General features: G+C 33.8%; 3 protein-coding genes across 4 annotated transcripts in view; 2 read left to right on the top strand and 1 right to left on the bottom strand.

The window, feature by feature from the left end:
- Positions 1-17,550, top strand: part of LOC130814806 (oxysterol-binding protein-related protein 4B-like) — a 988,965-nt gene that overhangs the window by 134,275 nt on the left and 837,140 nt on the right. The window lies entirely within an intron of this gene.
- LOC130814809 (uncharacterized oxidoreductase At4g09670-like) lies at positions 1,562-3,412 on the top strand. Its single transcript, XM_057681028.1, has 2 exons — positions 1,562-2,571; positions 2,659-3,412. The coding sequence occupies exons 1-2, from the start codon at positions 2,098-2,100 to the stop codon at positions 3,286-3,288; spliced, it is 1,104 nt and encodes a 367-aa protein (XP_057537011.1). The 5' UTR covers positions 1,562-2,097; the 3' UTR covers positions 3,289-3,412.
- Positions 3,932-15,803, bottom strand: LOC130814792 (isoamylase 1, chloroplastic). Its single transcript, XM_057680999.1, has 18 exons — positions 15,234-15,803; positions 13,844-14,026; positions 13,587-13,679; positions 12,867-13,019; positions 12,346-12,437; positions 11,816-11,957; positions 11,625-11,732; positions 10,543-10,628; positions 10,119-10,190; positions 9,876-10,002; positions 7,801-7,887; positions 7,416-7,508; positions 6,897-7,055; positions 6,350-6,433; positions 5,985-6,065; positions 5,818-5,900; positions 5,600-5,717; positions 3,932-4,505 (listed from the first exon to the last, which is right to left on the bottom strand). The coding sequence occupies exons 1-18, from the start codon at positions 15,591-15,593 to the stop codon at positions 4,236-4,238; spliced, it is 2,391 nt and encodes a 796-aa protein (XP_057536982.1). The 5' UTR covers positions 15,594-15,803; the 3' UTR covers positions 3,932-4,235.

The raw sequence follows: 17,550 nt of genomic DNA, 5'->3' as shown, positions 1-17,550 counted from the left end.
CTAAGGGCTTGCCTGAGAACCAAGAATTGGTTTCTTGGGTGGATTGGAGTGCTGAGTGTGTATGTTTGAGTCAATCAACCTTACTGCAATTTGAGAAGGCTGATTGTGTGTAAGAGTATGAGTTCGAAGGACCCTATCTTGGTGCTATAGACCTCTAATCATTGTGTAATGAGTCATTCATTCTTATTCAGATTTTCATTTCTTCATTACTCATTTTTTTCAAGAGTTAAACAATCCTCTTCTCACATTTCCTTGTGTATGCGTGTGTTTGAACAATCAGCCATTACAGAGAAGTGTGGAACACTTTCTGAGTTTCTAAATTGTGGAACAATTTAGAGTGCAACCTTTCCATTTATTGAGTGGAACTCAGAGAAAGGTGTGTGGAGTCATCCTAATTGGTGAGTGAAGCCATTAAGGGGAGACTAAGGGCTAGCCTGAGAACCAAGAATTGGTTTCTTAGGTGGATTGGAGTGCTGAGTGTATGTGTTTGAGTCAATCAACCTTACTGCAAATTGAGAAGGCTAATTGTGTGTAAGACTAGGAGTTCGAAGGACCCTATCTTGGTGCAGTTCCATTGCAACACTACTATAGTCATGGTAATCTTCATGATGGCAACAATACAGAGATTTCAACCAATCTTCACAAACTCGCGCACAAGGTCATCAGTCAGATTCTATTGCTCAAATGATTGCTCTCCAAATATGTTCACATAAAGTCGAAATAGAAGACTTTAAAATAATTTATTCATCTAAGGTTATAAATTTGTAAGTAGAAATTGATCAGTTCAATGTCAAAATTAATCACTTTTAGGTCAAAATTTAAATTTTTTACTTTAATTGATTTATTTTAGGTTATTTTAAGTTGAAATTGATATTTATAAGGTCAAAATTGATACATTTAAGGTCAAAATTGACTTTTATTCTTTAATTTCTAGGATTTGGGTCATTTTTATTTTTCAATTTTTGGCTATTGTGTCGGCCCATATGGACGGTCTCAATATGAGACTGTCTCGCGCAAGTTTTTGTGTAACCAAATATACTTAAGAAAAGAAATATAAATACACAAATTCTTAAATGAGACGGTATCATATAAAACGAGTTGTTTTAAATATGGCAATACAGATTTTGTCTCGATGGGCGAGAATACTAAAATTCTAGTTTCCATTCTCAATTATTTCTTTTATTTTTTGGCCTGTCTTATAGTCTGAAAATAAAAAAAATACAATTTACTTTCTTTCTCTAAAAATTATTTCATCTTTCTAGATATCGTATAAACTCCAATCCAAAAATATGAATCATAAAAAAATTGCAAAAAGCTACCTATTTTATACCATATTTTGAAAAAAAAAAACCTATTCTATTTTTTTGGAAAAAACTATCTTATATAACCGCAAACGTTTGTAAAACAATACCGCTTAACAGAAAACAGCTGACCGTCAAGTGGATGTTTGACTTATCACGTTTTTTGCACATGATGCCACTATATTTTCTTCTTTTTGCTTATTTCTTCCCTCTATATAGCTTATTTCTCTATATTCTTTTTGCTTCTCACTAATCATAGAGATATCTTATGCCTGGAACATTTCAATCAAGTATCAATTTAGCATTTACTCATCTAATCTACTAGAAAGTTCTACAAACAACTTATATTTTCTTCTTCTTTCTGCTGCAGTTTTTCTTTGAATGCTTTTGTTCATAAGGATCTCAATTTTTCTGTTCAAACTTCAAGATTCTCTGGTTTTACCACTACAATCACATAATTGAATAATCTTCGCTTTATTTCTTCTTTAATTTGTTAAAAATGGCTAAAAAGTGGAGAGTGGTTAAGAGAATTCTTGTTGATTGCAAATTGGTAACTAAACAAAGGTATTTTTTGTAATATTAGAACCCAAATTCATCTCCTCCACATGCATTACTCAAATAAAAGTATTTCATCCCCCAACCAATCTATTCAATAGTTATTGAGGCTCAAGAAATGGACTTATTGGACCAATTGGTAACCCTACCATCAAAATAATTTCAGTGAAAGCTAAACCACACTTCTTATCCACCCAATTTGATATCAATTGTAAAGTGAAATACACAATACCAATCTAAAATGGAAGGAAATCAAGAACCAGTGCGTTTTGGCATCATGGGATGTGCAAGGATAGCTAGAAAAATATGCAGAGCCATTAAGCTAGCCCCAAACGCCACGCTCCACGCGATTGCTAGTCGCTCGCTCCAAAAAGCAGAGGCATTCGCAACCAAAAATGGGTTAAATGAGGCAATTTCAGTCAAGATTTATGGTACATACATCGAGCTACTAGATGACCCAGATGTGGATGCAGTTTATATGCCATTACCCACTAGTCTACACGTCGAATGGGCAGTTTTAGCAGCCTTTAAGAAGAAACATTTGTTGCTTGAAAAGCCTACTGCCTTAGACTCAGCTCAGTTAGACCAAATATTGAAAGCTTGCGACATTAATGGAGTGCAGTTTATGGATGGGACTATGTGGTATCATCACCCTAGAACTGCCAAAATTCACCAGATTATCTCTGATTCAACCATTTTTGGACATATTTGCTCGGTAAATTATACTAACTGTTATATAACATAGTTTAAGCCTACAACTATCGGTTTAGATTGATGGTTTTAACTGAAGTTATTTTTACAGGTTTGTTGTGCATCATCTTTTCTGGCAGACCCAGAGTTTTTAGACAGCAACATAAGGATTAATCCAGAATGTGATGCACTTGGAGCATTGGGTGACTTAGGTTGGTATTGCATTGGACTTATCTTATGGGTAGTTAACTATAAAATGCCCACTTATGTTACAGCATTACCTGAAGCTACCCTTAATTCAAAGGGAGTCATTTTGGGTTGCAATGCATCTTTTCACTGGGAGGAAGAACCCAAGACAAATGCAACCTTCTATCGTTCCTTTCTTTCTCATGTGTCCATGGACTTGACCGTGTGCGGTTCAAATGGGTCTGTTCGTTTACATGATCAAGCGATTCCATATCAAGAAAGTTCGGCTTCGTTCTTCCTCACTACTGGGGTGAAGTGTGTCGATGTTCAGACCGAGGGAAGTGTTGAACCGGTGGAAGTTGTAGTTGAGTCTCAACTTCCTCAAGAAGGTCTTATGGTTCAAGAATTTGCTCGGCTTGTAAAAGGAGTAAAGAATAGTGAAAGGTGGTGTGATAGAAGGTGGGGTGAGATAAGTAGAAAGACTCAGTTAGGTTTAGATGCAGTTAGGCAATCTATTGAACTTGGTTTTAAACCTGTGTTTATGCAGCAAGATTAGCATCAGCAAAGGGGGAAATTTGTTTGATAAAACATCAAGTTAGATCTTTCTATTTGGTTGCTTGGGCCAATTATTAGTTTTGACAATCATAATTTACAAATAATGTTTATCCAACTATTTTATATCATCTATTATTTGAATACAAAGTAGATAAAGTTCAAGTAAAATAATAAACAAAATGAAATAAGCTAACCCCAAATCGACCTTTTCATTCAGCCAGGCGAATGGTTGGCAACAGAGCTGTCTCTAAACTTTTTTTGTCCTGAGCGAAATCAAAATATGAGGTTTTTAAGTACAAAAGAGCATGTCCATGTTATAAAGTGACAAAGACAAACAACTAATTTATTTCAATTACACTAAGTACTAATTTTCTCAACTAATCTAATTAACGAACAAAAAGTAACAAATTAAGAATAATTCTAGTTAGTTACTTAGATTCATCCAGCCAGCCGAATGGTTGGCAGTTACGCCAAGTGAAAGGACATTTGCCAAACACGTTTATTTGTCACATACAAGACCGAGTTAGAAGCCTATCGAGAAGTCTGGTTTCATTGAGGTTGTCATCTTTTAAAACAACACTTCATTATATCCGATCTCTGGTGCGCCAATTCAGCCAATTGATATAAGAGAAAACAGGACAATAAAAAGGAAACATAAAAATTAACTCATAATCAAACTTTCATTATCATCGAAAGGGATGAAGATGAAATATTTATCGCGTGGACAAGATCTTGTTAAATAAACCTAGAACCACGGAATGATTAAAGTAATTATAATCCAGCACACTCTTCCTCTCTTACAATACTAGTATTGCAGCCAATTTTATGAGACAAAAGGCTTTATTTGCTTCTCTATATATACTACTACAAGATCTATCCTATTTACAGATGCTGGAAAAAGTACACTATGTAATTATGTATGGGTAGTGGAGTTTTATAACACTTGAACTATGCATTTTGGTCCATGTCGGGCTTCAACAACATAATAACGGAAGAATAACTTAGCATCGGATACAAATTGGCATCGAGGAAATGCTGGAACTGTTTGGTGGCTGTCTCTCTTTCTGGGACGTCATCGGACATAAAGTCGAATGGTGCAGGCTTGCTTGTGTCTACCAGAAGCTCCCATCGGTAACCAGGACGATCAGGCAAAGTTACAGTGACGGGTAAATGACTGGTATTGAACGCAATGTATATTTCTCCCTTTACCAGGTCTCTCTGCATTCATCAATTATAAATATTTAGGGAAAGATGCATCAAGCTACATAAAATTGGACTCTTAGAATGCTCCACAAATAACTATGTTTCATCTAGTTAGGCGGAAAACATGTTTTTGTTAAAGTATTTTGGATATGAAACTTTTTATAGAACCCTAATTCTATTCTAAGGATTTTATGTAGATTCATATCCACTAGGAAAACACATCTACATGCATTTTTCTCTGGGTTTAAGAAGATACACGGTCCACGTCAAGACATAGGGGTTTGGTAGATGCTGATGACGATTGAAAGACTTTACCCTGTTCGAATAGGGGAGACGTAGGCAACTTGATTTGGATTGAGGGAAGATGAAGAATAGAGGAAAACAATCAAACCCAACCCAAGTGGTGCACTCTTTTGCATTTGGAGTTGAAGCAACGCGTAAAGCTACTACCATTGTCAATAAATTTTAAATATTCATGATATGCGATTTTCTACAATTATGGAAGGCAGTCGAGAAAAATTACCGCCCGTTTGATTGTTGGTATTAAATGGAAGGAATGGTAAATGGAAAGTTTAATGTAATTTTAGTAGGAAAATTTGTTAACAAGTATATTGGTCATACTTTATAATTTCAATCATCTCATTTTCTTCAAAAAAAAGTTCATTTCAATGTATTTCCATTTTTTTTTTTTTTGAAAGAAATGTATTACCATTTTGAGAGATGGTAATAAGTGGTAGTGGAAAATTACAAATAGAAAAAACTTTTTTATAATCAAACTTTCATCGGTCAATCCATGGAAATGACATGATATATTTAATGATAATGTAAACTACAAATCATTTTCATTACCATGATTTAGTCCCAACTAAAAGGGCCATTAAGATAACTGAGGACTTGGGGCATGCACTAATTCGAACAGAATGGTGGTCTAGAAGTCCACTAATAGCTTAGGGTACCATAAAACTTTCAACACAGCTAATTGTACAGTTCAATTGTTGGCTAAGCAAAACAGCTGATTACTAATTCTTTATGTTATCAAGATAAATATTGCAGGCTACAAAACTATTTAAAATTGTGAAAGATATAAATAATCGAGAAACTAATCTTACCAAAGTAAATGCCACAAAACGGCTCGTCTCAGACCAATCCGGACGGCCAGGAACATGACCATGCCATTGCAGTCTCTCAGATGTTGGGAATTGACTCAAACCAAGTGACTCAGATTCCCTGAAGAAAATGCAGAATTAACAGGCAGACAAATCTGTAAGTAATTGGTTGGAGCAAATTGCATAGACAATGAGTTGCAGAACCAGTGTCCAAGACTCACCTGCGGAACTTGGTCATCAGACGACAGAATCTAAAGAAATCAGAAGCCGCGGCCTCCTTCTTATCCCATTGGAAATAATTTATCTGCATTTATTAAATTAATATTTAGTCGGAAGAATTCACAGATGCACCTTTTCATTTAAGACTTGAAAAGGGAGCAGCTGTTACATAGTTATCATGGCAATATGAGTTGTTGTTTCCTCCTTTTGTATGACCGTATTCATCACCCATGTAGATCATAGGGACACCCTGTACCAAATTAATAATAAAGGTAAGGTCTTCAAAGGTTCTGTTTTATCAGAAATAAACAGCTAGACCCACCCACGTCGAAGAAACAAGAGATTTAAATGAAGGCCAGATACAAGCATCTAGATCCCTATTACTAATAAGCATGATTACTTTTGCTGTTATTTAAAGAGCATATGTATTATACAATACAATAGCAATTAATAACTAGTGATAAAAATTCACTATATGTGTACATACTTGTTAATAACTAGCATTTATTCAGTTCTTATTATGTAGAGACAAACCTGAGAAACCATGAGGCAAAGGAAGAAATTCCGCATCTGCCGCCTCCTTAATCTTTTCACGGAAATGCTGGCAAATTCACCCTCCTGAAAAAGCATGACAGAAATCAAGATGAGCAAAATACAGTAATAAAAAAGAGATTCATATACTTCAACTATGTCCAAAATATTGTTCCTGACTCGGTATGTTGACAGATGATTAATAGATGCCTCATCGATGCATGTGTTTTCTATCAGTCAGCTGACGAAATTCCTCATCTGTACTGGTTCAACAACGGTTAAACTGAAAGAGACTTTCCATATTATAACTATAAGGCATAGAACAACAAGAAGCACCAAAAATGGATTCCACCATTGACATATGCACATATGTACTGTATATCAAACGATTATTAACTAATGTGACCCACATACGAACAGTAAGCATGTCGTCCTGAGTATTCGTACACACTAATTCATCATCCAGCAGAATCATATTATCTAAGACAAACAAATGGCTTGCCTAGCACCAAAAGATAATGGAAATATGTTAGTGTACATAATTGCATACCTGTCCACAGTTCCAGCTGTTATTGTGATTTTCCCCATCCATATTGTTTTCCCCATTTGCCAAATTATGTTTTTCATTGTATGTCACCAAGTCAGCCAAGGTAAAACCATCATGTGCACAGACAAAGTTGATACTATGCCATGGTCTCCTCCCTCCCTCCTGGGGAGCCAAAACAAAAACAATTACATTGTTGCATCATGCCCAGTTTGTGCTACTATCCCAAACACCAAAAAGTTGTAAAGTACTTGAAAAAATTTATTTGAAAAAGTACATATGTTCAGAACGAAACAACCATTTTTGATGTGCACATCACATTTTAAAAATATTTCAAGAAAAATACAGGCAGACCTAGCAAATGAAAACATGTCTAGCAATCCAAAGAGTTTACGTTTCAAAACAAAACTAAAGAGATATACAAAGCGAGTATGACAAGGAAATATTGATATAGGTACAAAGGTGAGAAACACTAGTAAGAAACAGTACTTCATCTTCAACAAAAAATACAAGGACAAGGGATACCTTGTACAGATTTGGGCTACCACAAAGGCATTCAGCAAACGCACCAGCAAATCCATCCGTTCCTTTGATAAACAGCCGTACCATATCACGATACTGAATTGATAATTATTTCCAATCAAATGCAACTTCAATAAATCAGAATATGACAGCTCCAATCTTTACGATCTATATCCATTCCATGATGGTTTTACCCCCCTCTTCAAACTATAGCAAACTAGCAGTCTCACATTTTTATGATTACTTCCCAATCTATCAGGAAAATTTTTAATCTAACTAATTCAAAAATATAGGTTTACGAACTTTAGCAGTAGCAAACTCAGAATAAAAAGCTACCTAATAAGCATTTTGATGAAAAATCTACCCAGAAAACTATTTGAAAACTAACCTTTCCATTCCATTCCGACCAAATGCCCCAGTGAGGAAAACCGCCAACTTGATAAAGCCCTCCACAATCCCATGCTTCAGCAACAAGCTGAAACAGGACATCATCAAATAGGTACTCGGATTCACAAAATCAAGACGAAGTTGAAACTATGCCATATTTAGTAAATAAAAGCATCTCACAACATAATGGAACTTAAGTCCATATTTTGAAGGAGGCTGCAGTCATGGATAATTAAATGAATTTCCTAACTAACAAAACACAGCTGAGATGCTTAAAATTTGATACCGAAGTCAAGATGGCAAGGAACCACCATATACAATTGAGCTAGCAATTCATCCACCTAATGATTACTCAAAAACTCAAACCTCAGAAAACCAAATCCCCAGTCTTGCACACCTGAGGCGGATTGAAGCAACAAAAACTAAATATAGATGATATTTTGACTTCTTAAAGTCACTGTGATGTTCTCTTTCATAAGATCAGCAAAAAAGAATATACTCAGTGAAGAACTGAGAGGATATCTTGTTTGTCATCAACGCAAGAGCTAATATAGCATATATCTAAAAGAAGTTTATAGGGGTACTAAAGCTACTATAGACACAAACTACTACACTTCCAAACCTTGAGAAAACTAGAAAAATGCTACAATTGGTTTGGTATCATTCACACTTAATAATCAGCTAAAAAGGTATCATTCCCCAAAGACACTTAAGATGTAGTTATCTAACTAATGTGTATCCCTCTACAAGAAAAGGAACAAAAAAAAAACAATTCCTCTTGTGAATATCTTTGATAGAAATGAGATGAACAAAGATTGAAAACAATGCGATGAACGTAATGCTAAGTATCGGTCAAAAGTATGAGATATTCCTTGCAATGGCCTTAAATACGAATAATATCAAAGGAATTAGAGTTCTCAAATAGTAAGACCATGAAGTGTCCATTATGAGCGTCTTTGTATTATTTGTTGTTGATACTAGTATAAATAGGACGCTCATCCACGATGAGACCACATATTTATAATTCTTTGGTTTCATATGACAATGGAGTTATAAACTATACAAAATGACAAATTTAAATCAAGTGCACTTCTTCTTTATGAAGTTGCAAATTATGTTTTCTACTAATGCCACAATCGGAGTCTACCTTTTCGTTATCACTAAGAAGGGTAAGGTTGCTTAAATCGACCCTCCAAACTTAACCTAGGTGAAAGCTATAGTGGAAGCAAATTAGTGACATCTGGGATGATGAAATGTTGTACTATTACTAGTTCTAAAGGATTCCAATTTTAGTTATTTTTCTTTATTACTTTTGAGGATCACTAGCCATTTACTAACTCATATACTATTTCATTTTATTTTTCCTTTTCTCTTTTGTCACATCATTTTCCACCAACTTTTATACCCTAACTCCCCATACGTATTTTTCATTTTTCGATATTTACCTTCTCATATACTTTTATATACTACTATTTCACTTTCTCTCACACCTTTCTATACCCATCAGATTTTTGTATTTTTTCATTAATCTTCTACCATTTTTTCCATTTTTATCACCTTCTCATTTTATCTACTTCCCTTTTTATTATCCACCTATGACCATTCATCATCATCCTCCTCATTCATTACCTCAAAGCTTTTCATCCATTATCTACCCCTTGTTGCCCATGCTCTTCATCTCTAAACTTATACCTTGTATACGGACATGAGATTATAAAAAAGGCAGAATACTAAGCACTGATAGTTGATAGTTGCAGATGAATCAAAAAATTTAAATCCTTCATGTAAGATCCATAGTGCAAAAACGAGAACAAAGTGTCGTATCGTATCGAGTTGTAGAGGTTTTCAAACTTAACAGGTCGATACTATTCATAGAGGTGTAAGAAAATAACATTTTAGACCGGTTTGCGGGATATCAAATGGTTTGGACTGATATTTGGCATAACAATAACCACATCACCCCAATGCATCACTGTGACAATTATCTCAGTCAAGCCTGAATTCACATTTTCGCACGAAGACAATGTCTTTGATAGGAGCAAAAATGGAAAATGCAAAAAGGAAGACAACAATCACCTTAACTCTACCCAGTACAGGGTCATTACTGATCATGTCAAGCAATGGAGGGCTGCTTAAAGGCGTGCCAGTTGTAAGCAAATCTCCTTCTGTAGCACTTCCATAAACATTAATAGAATTCCAGAGGCTTGAGCAGACAAAACAAACAAGAAATGAAGAGATAACTCAGTTGAAAGTTGAATCTTTGAGAATTGCAAGATCAGATGAGGAATTACAATAGATATATATAGGGAAGAAAGAAACCTGCTTCCCCTAGTTAATATAGAAGCCAAATCAAAGCGAAAACCATCCACATGCATTTCTGTGACCCAATACCTGTTGCATCAAAAAAAGTGCATATTTATTAGAAAGTCAAAGGAAACATTACGCTCTTGGGGGTGTCTTCAATACATAAAAGTATCAGTATTCAGTTGTTCTGGGTTAAACAAGACAAGTGAACGTTTACTTTGACAACAATGCAACAGATCTTGACAAAATACCGACCATCAATGAGATGATTAGATGGCACAAGCATATTTTCAGAGATTAAATCACTAATAAAAGCTACTCATTCATTAAAAACCACCAAACTTAGAACATACCCATAATTTCATGTCCTTTCTAGCATAGATAACATTAGTTCATATCTAACTTAGACACCTAGAATTAGCAAGGTATTTAAAATAACCTTAAGCAGTCCACAATGAACTGGCGCACAATAGGATGGTTGCAATTGAAAGTGTTTCCACAGCCAGAATAATTATAAAATTCACCCTGCAATTTATTCACCAAAAGTGTTCAAGATATGACAACCAAATACTACAGAAATTAGGTACATCAGTACAAGTTTATACCCAAACAAGAAACAAATATCTATCAACAGACAGAAACAATACCGAATGGTAAGATTTGTATATATAAAGGTTGTTTCACATTTAATGTGCTAAGAGGACTTTTACAATGCTATAAACTAACATACATGTGCCAATGCCCTTCATATTGTGAAACTTTTAGGAACACATACAAACAGAAACTCATCAGATGAAGAAAAACAAAAACAAATCTGTCAATTTCATTTAGATTCACTAAAACAATGGAAAATCCAAAAGTCTTTAATATAACAGAAGAAATTGCACATGGCCAATCAGTGTTTCATTCATATTTAGTTTTGAAATGCTACTGAATGAATGAACACAAAGCATTGTCATCCATTAATCTTCTCTATTTACAACTGTCCAAATTGCATTCAAGCTGAATGGACTAATGTGTTTGAACCTTAACAGGAGCCTCTTGGAAGAAAAAGTCGTTTCACATCTTCAAGCAGGAAATGGGTTCTGAAGATTAGTATCACCATCAGTTTTCCTCATAAAATCTTTTTTTTTCTACTTATATAACCTGTATCGTAATTCATGATAATATTGCACATGTGATAAGCCCAATTTTTGTGCACTAGTGCTAAATTACAAGCCAGTAAGGTACAATCATCCAATTTCACAGCTTCATTGGATCTATTATTTCTTAAAAGTTAAGACTAATTTGAGGGTGCATAAATAATAAGAGATTCACAGTGATTTCACACAGAATTGCATGAGGAGAACACAAACACATTCATTCATTGGCAAATATAACAATTAAATCTTTGAGGAGAATCAAATATCCTTGGAACCAAAAGAAGCACAGAACGAATTAACTTTCACCAACTAACATGGTTTTACATCCATGAATGATAAACCAGATAACAGACACAATTTGTGTCACACAAAGACATACCTTGGGTGCAAGCATATAGAAAACAGAATTATCGATTCCTCTGAAAGACAAAATAGGGCCTTTCTGATTTCCTTCAGCCGTGTGGTTGAAGACAACGTCCATGATCACCTGTCAGATTTAAAAACAGGTAAAGACTCACCAACATCTTGAGAAAGGAAAAAAAAAAAAAACAAATTAGCTGGAGACTGCACCTCAATACCCCTTTTATGTGCTTCTCTAACAAGAAGTTTGAACTCATTTATGGCATCACGACCACAATTGCTGATTCCAGAAGATGCATATCTTATCATGGGTGAAAAATAATTGATAGTTGAATAACCCCAAAAGTTCATCCTGCATTACATTTTATTTCGTCATTCCATAACAGCATTTCAGCTTTACCATGTAGTCTAACTCATCCTTGATACAAAGGTCAGTGCTTTTCCTTTTTTTTCATATACATAGAATTAATTAAAGTCCCTATGGATCCAATGACATGTAGTTCTTCGGTTTTGGGTTATAATGGATAATAGTAACAGCTAATTTGATCATGTGCGTTTCTTAGTTATGTGAAGTTACATTCTTACATTAGCCCTCCGAAACTCTGCCTAGGTGAGAGCTGAGGTCTGAGTCACTTAATAGCATTGGGGTTATAGAATGTTGTTGTAAACCCAAGCAAAAAAGAAAAAGAATAAAAGATGAAATCATAATTATTTTTTCACAAGAGGACAGGGACAAGTACTTGTAATCACCCATAGCAGAATTGTAGCTATAATATTCTAGCTCATTGAATTCATGACATGGCATCAACTCTATGCAATTAATTCCAAGTTCCTGCACAAATCAGCAGCATTATACAATTTGGTAAGCCTGAAACTACAGAAATACGTTGCTGCTTCAACTTTCAACAAATGGCCCCTTTTTCTTAGCATGTAAGTTTTACACATTCAGGCATTCAGCAATACAGGCCTATAACTTTCTACAATATTTAGTTGATCGCCGCATAGAAAAATCTTTTATGAAAAAGTTCTGCATTTAAAATTGACCTCACAAAAAGATGTCATACAAAAATTTGTATGTCATGAAAGCATCTAGCATAACATGAAATCCTTTCAACTCAACCAGTAAGTCTATCAAAGATGCACACACGGAAAAGTGGCAAAAGGCAAAAAGCATAAATAAACAACAGAGCAACTCACCGATAATAGATATATCAGACAATTACATACACAAAGTAACTAACTAGCAATCAAAGAAAAATACCTTCAAGTGGTCAAGTTTCTCTATCATGCCAAGGTAAGTACCTGGGCATTTAATCCTGCTGGATTCATGCATTGTAAAGCCACGGACATGCATTTCATAAATTATAAGTTCACTTTGTGGGAGCTTAAGAGGAAGATCTCCTTGCCAATCAAACTGAAAATATTTAAAGCACAGGTCAAAACAATAGAACTTGTGAAGATTCAGTTAGTGATAAAAATACTCCAATTCTCTGCAACCAATTCAAATTACTCTTTTCTCCTTTTCAAAGTTAAAAAATATTTTCATTCAGCATTTTACCTCAATTTAATAACAGTCCTTGACATGCTTTGCCTCATGTATTCTTTGCGCCACGTGAGATAAAATGAGGAAGAAAATCAAGGCGACGTGAAAGTTAAGCATGTGCCAATTTTATTATGTCTACGCTAAAAAGGTGTAGGCAAAGTCCCAATGAATTAATTATTCGATCACAAGTAAAACATGGGAGAAGAATGTCTTGCACAAAAATTAAGATGACTGCAAGACATCTAGCTAACATTTTCATTCAGAAAATTGCAGCACAAAATCCATAACGAGAAACATTTATAGAACATATTAAACATCAAGGCATACTTCCTCTGTATCTTTTTCACTTGCTGCATGGACCTACCATTCTGCTAGAGAAAATGGTGGGTCCAAGGTGAAAAAAGATGCAGCAAAAGTATATTATCGTTGAGCTGCTACCTCATCCTTCGGCGATGGAATCATGCCAGCCATTTGAGGCCAACAACTATCTTCAGGTCCTAACTCACCATAGTTCCCTCTGCTGATAACTGCCTAGACAAAAATGAACAAAATTAACTCATAATACAATATTCCTACATGAATTCACCCTCACTAAATACGAAGTCCTCGACACTCTTTAAGATCAAGAAGTGTAAGATTTCATATCAGTAAAATTCCATGCATCAAGAGACTAACATAATGATGTAACCACTAACTTTTGCGTACGGATCCAATATTATAAGAGAAGGGTCATAGTAGTGTCCTTCTTCTGGAGAGAATGAACCCTCAAATTTATAACCATATAGCATATTTTCAAAGTCTCCTTTCAAAAACACATGCCATATATCTCCAGTCTTGTTGATCAATGGATCAAGGGAAATTTCCTCGGTTATTTTATTCTGCATCACAAATAACATGTCGTCAGAAATAGACAGCACTAAATAAGGCTAGTTCCAAACCGATTATAAATAAAGAATTTAATGAAATTTCACCATTGTAATTTCCAGACAACATAAAATTACAGGAACACAGATTAACAATTCGTAAACATTTAACGCCTCGGACAACTACCAGCTATGAATTTAATTATTTGACATGTTTTCCATCATATCAAAAGCTCTACAACCTTACACTAAAACATCTCATGATATAAACTGTTTCATTCTTCATCCAATGTATATATTAGTTATTGTATTACACTTCACAAGTTATTAGAGTAGGACACTTTCCAAGTACCGAAACAAATGAAATAGAACAGTTGCTTATAGGAATAGAAACAACATATCTGAAGATCATCATCCAGTTTTCCATAGGACAACACTTCCTTGTCAACGCAAATTAGTTACATTGGGCCAAAGGTTCTTCTCGGCTTGATTAATTCACTTAAAATCAGAATTAGCGGCATAATGAAGCAACAGTATGCCAACTCTAAAACATTGAAGGTTCCACAATTCTCCATAAACCAAAATTCTATAAGCAGTTAATCTCACCTGGTTCATGTACAACAAGAGTTACTAAAACCCATATAAGATTTCATTTTTCAATTATTATTGCAATGGTTGAGAAAATGAGGTTAACAGATGGTACCTATGAAAGGGAATCTACAACTTAATGGTGTTAATAGAAATTTCCAACAAAGCTAATTGCTGACATTCATAATTTTCCAATTTGATAGACATAAACTCAGCATTGTGGATTATTCATGAGATATGGGTATCTTTAACAAAACTGTCAACAACTTCATAGAATCATCAACACTCACAAGGTGCAGATAATTTCCACATGACATCACCAATATCCATCCCAATTTCTTTACACCTTTGATAAAACATCTTTCCATCAATTTCTAGAAAGTATACAGCCTCATGTAAATTACACATATTTCCACATCAACACAATATTTCCCTCTTTCAGGGTATTAATGTCAAAAAAATTACACATACAATCCTATATTATTTACCACATGATACAAATAAACCCCATTTTTGCAACACTGCACTAATGATGCTAAAAAAAAGGAGCAATTTTGAACTGCCAAATTAATCTTCAAAAGAATTAAAACCACCAAAAACAATAACAGAAGATATTTTGAGAGAAACCCAATACCTGCTGCAAGTCAGAAAGTGTGATCAAGCAAAGAGTAGCGGAAACAGAATGCCCAGAAAAGATAGCAAAATTAACTCCTCCATCAACAGGAGTGGCACCAAACGGTGCAGGATAACCCTCAGAGATCTCAAAACGCTGCGTTTCAGAGGGTTTATCAATAACTGCGGTATCAGCTACTTCAGCACTTGTTTCTCTAGACTTCACCATTGATCGTTTGGTTCTTGAAAAGAGGTGATACCCAGTTGAGATTGAAGAAAAATGAGGGGAAATGCGGGTGAAATTTGAGGAATGAAGCTTACGGGGATTGAAGAATTTGGGAGAGGAAGATAGAGAAAATGAAGTGCAATGAGCAAGCTCCATTTGAAGAGAGTAGTGAGAGAGAGAAGAGTAGAGAGTATGAGTATAATAATGAAGGTGGAATCTTGGAGTGTGGAGAGATTTTTTTGTTTTTGGAGAAGAACATGGAATTTGCTACTTTGGTGGATTTGTTTGTATACTTTTTAGCATTGTGCACTTTTACTTCATGGTTAAAAACTTACTGACTCTATCAAAGTAGGTGTCTTAAGAAACTGTGTTTTTAACAAACAACTTCCAAAATTTAGCCCAATTCCTTTAAAATATATATATATATTATTTTCTTATAATAAGTGCACGCTTATCTAAAAATATCTATTATAATTTTTATTTGGTATTTTAATTTAGTTTTAGTAAACATTTGAACTAGTTTAACTATATATTTTTGCATACTGAAATATTCATTTAATTTTTTAATGAATATTTGAAATAGTTAAAATAGGTACTTTGCATTTTAAAGCATATGTTGTTTCTTATTAAAGTAGGCATTTTAAATAGTTGATGTAGGCATTTTGAACTAGTTATAGTAAGCATTCTTGCATACTGAAGTAGACATATAAATACCTACAGCACATAACACAAATTCCTACACCAAATAACCTACTTGACATATTATGAACCCCTACTTGACGTATCCTAAATACTTACTTGAGATATCTTAAAATCATATTGAGTGAGCGTGCAGTTACATTACATTTTTCATTTTTTATTTTTAAAAAATATAATGGACCGGAGGGAGATTGTCTCTGACACAAGTCACAACAATTAATGAACTTTGATAAGGATTACTACTCTTTGAGTTATAGGATAGTAGTATAGAAACGTACAATGCACGAAGTTGTTAATATAGAAATATATATATATATAATTTTAAATAGCGATACAACAACATATTTTCAGTATATAATAATAATATTTCTTATAAAAAAGATAGAGAATTTTAGAATGGGTATATAATAATAAATACTAAACACATAAAAAATGGATGAATAAAACATTAAATAAATGAAAAGAAGAAAGAATTAGTTTGGAAATTTTATTAATATAATTATAGGATGAATGCACAATTTTATTAAAACGGCCTCAAAAATAAAAATTGTATATTCTTATAATTTATATTAGTTGGACTATTAGAATTATGTTTGAAGCGTATTTCAAGGTGAAACCGTTTATATAACAATTTGTGATAGTTCCAACTATTCTTAATTAGAGTTCGTTTTTCAGTAAAAAGGACTCAAAATAAGGAGTATATTTTCTTCAATCACCTCTTCCCTATCTATTTCACCAAGTCTTATGATGAGAATATATTATATAACAATTTGTGCTATTTTCAAGTATTCAAGTGAGATATCCTCTATTTGTGAGAATTAAGTCCATACAAAACTTAATCCTACCTTAAATTGGAGAATATGTACGACCATAGTCAAAAATAAAGATGCACCAAAAGTAAAGAGACGTATGTAGATGAGAAGTGTGTCAAAGGGTATAAGGATACCTTGATTTAGCCATTTAAATGTGCCATGATAGTTTAATCTTATTTTTAATATTTAGTTATGGAATAATACAAGAGTGGATAAGTTGAAAACTGAGAAAATAAGTTTGTGGATAAAAAAAGAAACCATATAAAACTAATTTTAAAAATAAAATGTGGCGAAATTATAGAAACGATCTAAAATAAAAAAAAATATTATAAAATCAAAGAGGCGGAAAAAATATAAATTATATGAAGTATTGTTAATTTATGTATTTAATTTTTATTCATAAAAATGTTGTATTTATCTTATTTGTCCTATTCCTCCCATGTGTCTCATTTGAAAATTACTATTATTAGTTAAAGAATCATTTGTTAAAAACAATCGTAAAATTTGGCCATGTATAATTTATAGTCGCAAAGTTTAATATTTATGGGTCGTTATAGCCACTATAAATCAAAAGGTACAAGCATTGTAATCATCCTATCAGA

Source organism: Amaranthus tricolor, chromosome 6 (assembly GCF_026212465.1).
Source record: "Amaranthus tricolor cultivar Red isolate AtriRed21 chromosome 6, ASM2621246v1, whole genome shotgun sequence".
NCBI lineage: Eukaryota > Viridiplantae > Streptophyta > Magnoliopsida > Caryophyllales > Amaranthaceae > Amaranthus > Amaranthus tricolor.
Note: the sequence above shows the minus strand (reverse complement) of the source record. Positions and strands in the feature narration are given on the sequence as shown.